Below are 7607 nucleotides of genomic sequence, written 5' to 3' on the forward strand. Positions count from 1 at the left end.
AAAATGCTAGTTTATTTTGAGGTCATTATGTGTTAGAAATCGTTGCTGGCTTTACATGAGGTCTATAGCCAAATTAGAGCAATATTACCATTCCACCTGGCTTGAGGGAAGGAGCTGGTTTGGACTGATAATAGCTGCAGATGTTCTTGTTACACACTTCTTGTGTCTTAATTACACTTGCTGGTTAATGTGAGTATATTAGCTCTGACTGTGGCATGCTGTTGCTGATGTGGTGTGGGTTTGTCTTTAGCATATCTATGTGCTAATCTGCAGGACTATGACCTGAGTCAGCTGCAGCAGCCCGACTCCCTGGAGCACATCATGGGAAAACCCACTGGTGTCCGACGGGTGGACGAGAGACCCGTGGTGCCGGAGTCACAGTATCCACTACGGCCCATGGTGCCACACCCTGGAGACATTGGAGATTTCATTAACGAGGTACACTCACTGATTTAAAAAAAATGAGTAACTGGATTTGTCTGTTAAGTTTAATAATCATCTAAATACTTCAGTAGGCTGATAAACCATGCTGATATGGTAAATAAGCATAGGAAACTTGAGAGCATCATGTAAAATATTCCTAAATGTTTTAATGCAGGCCATGCTAGCCATGTGACAGTGCATTGTTGTATTATTAAAACTATTATATTCTTTAAACTAACATCATTGATTCTGGAAGTTTCTCTTCCAGCTTTGGGGATTCTTTAAACCAACCTTGTGGCACATTGTAAAAGTTAAAAGATACCTTAACGAAAAAGATATACTAGATACCTTGACTAAAAAGGTAATAAAACTAAGGTAAAGTGCATCATGGGGCAGTGGTTTGCTCAAGCACTAAGGTTGCCGCTGTTGGACCCTTGAGCAAAGCCCTTAACTCTGGCTACTCCAGAGGCATCGTATAATGGCTGATCTCTGACCTCAGCCTACTAACAAAGCTGGGATATGCAAAGAATAAAGAAATGTATGTAATGCAATGGTGTATATATGACAAATAAAGGCTGAGCTTAGTTAGTGATTATGGCCCATTATCGTTCACTTAGGGGCACCTGTTTTACCACCTGCTTTCAGTGGTACTACAGTATTTTGCTGTATGCAATTAGTGTCTCTAACATGATTTCTGGGCTATGAAAAATCACTCTTTATCTGCTGAATAATGTAATTGCTTAGATACCACCCTGTTTTTCCACCTTTTGGTATTAAACCAAACAAAAGACATCCAATTTTGACACTGGTTATCTACTTTGCATGTTTTAGTACCGCAGCACTGTATAGTTTTATAGCATTATAGTCTGTTTTTCTTTATACTGTAATGTTTTACCTTGCCTAATTCAGGAGTAAATTCTTAAAATTAGCTTTAAGGGCTTAGCGTGTTGCATTTTAGTGTCATAGTCATGGTCCTTTGCCTTGAAGACTTCCAAAACTGAGCTTGATTTCCATGGTTATAGAGACATTTTGCTTTAATAATGTGGGTGATATAGTACCTCCCCAGGACTTGGATGGAAAAAAAAAAAAGCAAACCTGATTTCAGACTGATTTATGGCTTCTACAGGAGCTCATACCATCATTTACCAATCTCAGTCTTGGAAGGTTTATAAATCATTGCTAATAATCACATTCACTACAGCTATCACAAATTACATTTTTGCTTCCAGAACCCCACTTTTTTATCTCTATGCATGTTAAAAAGATTTGGCCAAATGTGTTTATGCAGCTAGATTCGATTTCGCAGACATTTTATTGGTCAACATCTGTTTCTGTTTTTGTTTCTGTGTCTCAAACCAAAAATCTAACTATTTAAACCAGCTAATCCATCAGTCCAATTACTTTAATTTAGATTAATGATGGCTGACATCAATGTCGGAAATGCTAATATTCTACTTGGAGGGGAAATGCTGCTGGAATGTGAACAGTTTTCTGTCGTTTACTGCAGGGTCTGAGAGCAGCGGATAATGACCCGACAGCCCCACCATACGATTCGCTGCTAGTATTTGATTACGAGGGCAGTGGATCCACAGCGGGGTCGGTCAGCTCACTCAACACCTCCAGTAGCGGGGAGCAAGACTACGACTACCTCAACGATTGGGGACCGCGTTTCAAAAAACTGGCCGACATGTACGGTGGTGGAGACGACTAGAACGGAAAGGGACAGTCCCTCAAAGGCTCCTCAGACGTCACCTGACCTGTGGCGACGACCAATCATGGGCCTCTCTCTCTCTCTCTCTCTCTTTTTCTCTCTCTCAAATCACCTTTCAATCGCTTGGCCAGCTCCAGAGAGACTTGTACAGAGAGAGACAGTGATGTAGTGGCCCTGCTTTTTCATTTAATTATGTTTTTTTTTTTCATTTCTTTTTAGTAGTCGAGCTCTATTCATGCTTTGTGCTCATTATTATTTTTATTTTTTTTTTTTGCTCGAAGAATCCTGCATTTTGGTTGATGCAACCATCTGCAGGCAAAAACCTCCTGCTAGTATTGAGACAACACATAAAAAAGTGAAAAAAAAAAGGTTAAAAAAAAGACAAGGTAGGCATTCTACTCTGAAAAAATGGTCTGAACAAGCCATTCTTTTTCTTTCTCTGAACTTGAATTCTTTCGAGAAGAGGAGCACCGTCGTAATTACCGTCGTTGTCGTTATCGTTGTTTAAGAAGTGCCTTTAGTGGTGCGTAGTTCTTGGATTTCTCTCAGGATTGGTCTTCTGTCCAGACCTACACCTGACATCAACAACACTTCTACAGCTGACCGGCCATATTCAAGTTCCTTATAATTCTCCTGCAAGAACTTTGAGGCTTTTGGCTTGTATCCCCATGACAGAAAGCTTGCGTCAGGTTTGCGTCAAATGAGAGTACACAGATATTTGGTTTTTGGGATAAAAATAAATTACATTGTCTCACATGCTTTCAAAAGGACGGTTATGGAGGGTGCAACAATATCTGTATACAGTATTAAAACGTGAGGGATTTTAAATTTGGTCATACCAATAACACTGTACACGATCTACCGTGATACTTTAGCGTGATTTTAAAATTTCACTACCCTGGATGAGGCTGTCTGGGCATGCAACATTTCTGCTCCTGGGGTAAAGATTGTTCCCTTGAGAAAGACAGCTTCTGAGGTTCTTCGAAGGTTCCTCTTCTTTAGATAGGTTAAAACACAGAATCCTGTGTGGCAGTAAATCTCTTGAGTTTGAGAAACAGTGCACAGGTGCGTCTCTCTAAAATGTGAGAAATGTCATTGTGTCATCATGGTATAGAGTTGTCTGTTATTGTGTTATGAACATGTAATGCAATGTAATGCCTTGAAATACTAGAGTTAGGGTTTCACTTCCATGTTTGCCTTTTATTAAAACCACAGGTATTTTTATGTCTTTTGGCCTCCCGTTCACAGAGAAAACAGTATTTTGGATCGTTAAAAACAACACTCTGGAATAGGTTTTCCATCATCATTGTAAAAGATATTTTCAAAAACGCTGGTCAGGAAGAGGAGAAAAACTTGTTCGTCTCAGTCTTCACAGCAACAAGCTCAAGATGCAACTCAGAGCTCACTAATTTAAGCATCATACATTCATTACTCGTCTCCAAAGCATATATTAGGAAACTAATGAGGACAAATTGCATGGATGTCAGCAAAAGATTAAACAACTTCTTACTCTAAGCCGTGTTCCAAAACTTCCTGGATTCACTTTTGAATCATACATGAGTGTTCATTCATCACATCAGCTCAAGAAACTCACGCACTGTGCATCACTGCACTTTTGAGTAGTTTGTCCACCCATTTATAACCAAATCGGTTGGGCTTTTTAAGAAAACGTTCACTCGTTCATGACGAATCTCCAACTTTTTAACATACTATGGAAGTATTCACAATAAAATATCTGTATAGATAATAAATCTAGTTTGATGTGTGAGACTCTGCTGATGTTCCAATTTATGCTGAACTTCCCATCAGCAGCACAGAAGGAAGAGTGCAGAAAGTTATTCAAGTTCCTCATAATTTCACTATAAGCTTGTTAAAATTAAATGTCAGCTAAAGTTAAAAGGTAAGAAGATCTATAACATTTGGCAAACCATTTTTGGCGAGCACGAGGATTGGTGGCATCAGTGACAATCCAGTGTTAAAATTAATGGTTCATAAAACGCCTGCATTCGTTTTTTTTTTTTGTTGTTGTTGTTATTGTTGTTCTAAAGATCTGTTGTAGCTTTCATTACAAAGCAGCATCCCGAGGGCCATACGAAAGAAAGTTCTGCGTCATGTTGGGACGTAAAATCTGATTATGCATAATCTGAACAAGTTTAGAAAAGTAGGATGTTAGGAACCAGCAGAACTTTGTAGGGAACTAGTGATAGAAACTGGAATGTCCAGAGGAGCAAATAAGGAAACGGTGATTTACTGTATACGGTAATAAGAAAAGTGTTGATATTATCAAAAATTTTAAAGACATTAGTATGCAGGAGATAATACTAATCAGAGTGATCCATGTGATCCAGATGGAGAAGTCGAGCAGAAATCTGAGAAACAGGATGTAAACAAGGAAGTGAACAACTGATGGTGTAAACAGACTGCGGCTGCGTTCACACTTGGCTTTCTTTTCGCCTTTCGTGGATATGAAAAGAATTGACCTCAACAAAGCAACGATCCTAAAAATCCTAGCTATCCTAGTTTGTTCACTAGATTAGATTTATTAGTATTAGTAATGCAGGTGACGTAAAATCTCAGGAGGTGGTGAGGAGGATGTTCGTCTTGGCCGTAGCTTTAGAGGAAAGATAAGTACAAGAATTGAAATCTTGAGTCTTAAAATGAAATACAGACGTCAAAGTTAAACTTTTTAAACTTTACTGTAAACAACAAAAAACAAGATTGGCCACTGGAGCACTGCCAAGTGTGAAAGCAGCCGGACAGAACTACAATACGGCCCATGAGGAGAAGATGGTTGGTAATCAAAGGGCGTGGTCAGGGGCGGAGATAGACGGGGACGCAAGCCAGAAAGGCATGAGACAGGAAGGCTTCTATGACGCCAACTTATGCACTCACTATGCACTATGTTCTTATACTATACAATGAGCACTCGTCCAGTACCTTTGACGGTAACTCATATCAATATAACATTAACAATTTAGATAGAAATAACATAAATGTTATCTCATATCATCAAGACACCAGAACAGCCTTCGCGGGAAGAAACTAATTTAAAACCGTAGCGTAAGCCATTTTAAAATAGAATAACTGCAGTGCTCTCCGGTAGCTCCGCCCCTTCTGCTGAATTTTACACTACAATTGAGACATTAGTAAAAACAAAACAAAAAAAAAAAACAGAGCTAACATTAGACACTGTGTATTTTAAAAGTGGTTTCAAATGTTCAAGTCAATTGTTATTGCTAATAAGCTTTGTTAAAAAAAAAATCCTGCATGTTTTTTTTTTAGATTTTCTTTTTTTATTATTATTTTTAAACAATGTCTGTAATTCATTGTGTGTAATGCAGGTTTAAGAGGCCTCATCAGACTCACTGTTCAAGTCATTATTCCTTTTATTCACAGAAGCCATTCACAGCTACGCTATAGAAGCTCTGCTTTTTTTTTTTGGTTTTGTTTTTTTGGTTTTACAAACGCAAATGTTGTATATACGTTGTTGTTGTTTTTTTTTGTTGTTGTTCTTGTTTTTTAATGGAACATTGTGTAAAGAGTCTTGTCTTTTATTTTCTTGAGGTTAATTCAGTTCAATATCTTTAAAACACCAAGAAAAAAGCCATGTAAATGTGGTGTCAGTGAGCAACTTAAAGCCTATGGCCATCATCTGAAAGCGTCATTACTGCAGTTTCTTACACATTTCCATCTTTTTTTTTCTTTTGCACAAATATATTCAGAAACAAAACCCTCTGAGTTGAGAATACACCGATAACTCAACATTACAGCCGCTATAAATACAACAACAACAAAAAATCTTGTTTGTCAGGAAAGATACTCTCATACACACAAATCCATTCACAAATATGTCTAATTAATAGAATACATCTGAGATATGCACAAAACAGAAAGTCCAAGTGCACTACAGGTAATTTGATCATCTACCGACATCGAAACACGTCTCTGAACACCACGGAGGTGGCCATTATGCCTTACAATTTGGCAACTAACAGGTGACTAGTAACAGTAATCAGGTCACATGGTCAGGGTGGAGCTAGGGTATTTTTTCTCAAGTAAAAATTTCTTTATTAAAGGATTTGAGGAGGATATTTTAAGAAATTTGCCTCTTAAATGCTACTGCCTGTTACTAAGATTTATGGATCTACACACACACACACACACACACACACACACACACACAAGTCACTGTTAATGTAAACTGAAATACCATTATTTTTAACATATTGACCCATGTACAAACTTCTGTCTTATACAGGATTCTACTCTCTTATGCACATTTTAATGGACTTTTAAGTATTTCAAGGGGCTTAACATTGAGGTTGGTTATATGGTTGTGTTAGCACTGACTTAGAACAGTCACCCTTTTTCAAATAAACGTTAAGTTATGAGCATAATACAACTACTCGATTCATCATTTAAATCAGTCTTCAGTCTTATCTGCAAAGGGCCAGTGTAGGCTTCATTATACCTGAACAATAAATAAAAAAATTATTTTAAAAAAGTGAAATCATGTGTGGCTCTTGCTGCAATGTAGGGTTAAAGTTGTAGTCAAATTTTTAATGTCAGGATTAGGGTTAAATGTTTGGGATTAGGGATACCTTTATGGGATTGGCGACCGTGCTAGTGTTGGAGGATTGATAATGGGTTGAGGTTAGGGCTAGGGTTAAATGGTTGGGATTAGAGCTATGGTTAAAGAGTGGGAAATTAGGGTGAGGGTTTTATTAATGAATTGGGTTTAAGGTTAAGGTTAGATCTGTCTATAGGGTTACGGCAAGGATTCAAGTGTTATGGTTATGGGGGAGTTAATGATTGGGGCTTAAGGCTAGGGTTAAATGGTTGGAACTGGGACTGGGGTTAAAGGTATCAGGTATGAGCTAGGGTTGGGGTTAGAGATACAGTTAAAGAGTTTAGTTATTGTTTTGGGGCTATAGCTAAGGATAATAGTACGGGGTAAGGGCTAGGTTTAAAGGTTATGGTTTGTGGTGGGGTTAATGGTTAAGGGGTTAAGGCTAGGTTTGATAGACTGAAGAAAGGACTAGGGTTAAAAGTATCAGATGTGTGCTAGGGCTAAAAGGTTGGGTTTATGGGCTAGGGTTGGAGAGCTGGAGCTAGGATAAAAAAATTAGGGTTTGGGATAGGATTAGAAGGTTTGGGTTAAAGCAAGAAAGGGGTTAAATGTGTGGGGCTAGGGCTAGAGTCAATGGGTTGGAGTTGGGGCTAGGGTTAAAGGGTTGGGGTTAGGTGTAAGGGTTAAACATTTGGCATTAGGACTAGGGTTTGGGCTAGTACAAGTTTGGTTTAGTTTTGAAGGCTTGTGGTTAAGAGCTGAAGGTTAAGTTCAGGGTAGGACTGAAATTTGCACAAGCAGTAAAGCTTCAGACTTGAGCATGCTTAGCTTTCTGAATAGCATCTTTTTTTGTTGTTTATCTGAAGCAGGATGTCATCCTTGCAAATAAAAGCGAGTGCCTGC

At 38.4% G+C, this 7607-nt stretch overlaps 1 protein-coding gene across 1 annotated transcript in view; it reads left to right on the forward strand.

The window, feature by feature from the left end:
• The window catches only part of LOC128510252 (cadherin-4-like), a 361255-nt gene extending 353908 nt beyond the window's left edge, over positions 1-7347 (forward strand). Inside the window, exons 16-17 of the mRNA XM_053482395.1 lie at positions 274-438; positions 1931-7347. Coding sequence (XP_053338370.1) covers positions 274-438; positions 1931-2134 — 369 coding nt within the window. The 3' untranslated portion in view covers positions 2135-7347. The remainder of the gene's footprint in view (positions 1-273; positions 439-1930) is intronic.
• Positions 7348-7607: the final 260 nt, after the last annotated feature.

This window comes from Clarias gariepinus, chromosome 22 (assembly GCF_024256425.1).
Source record: "Clarias gariepinus isolate MV-2021 ecotype Netherlands chromosome 22, CGAR_prim_01v2, whole genome shotgun sequence".
Classification (NCBI taxonomy): Eukaryota; Metazoa; Chordata; class Actinopteri; order Siluriformes; family Clariidae; genus Clarias; species Clarias gariepinus.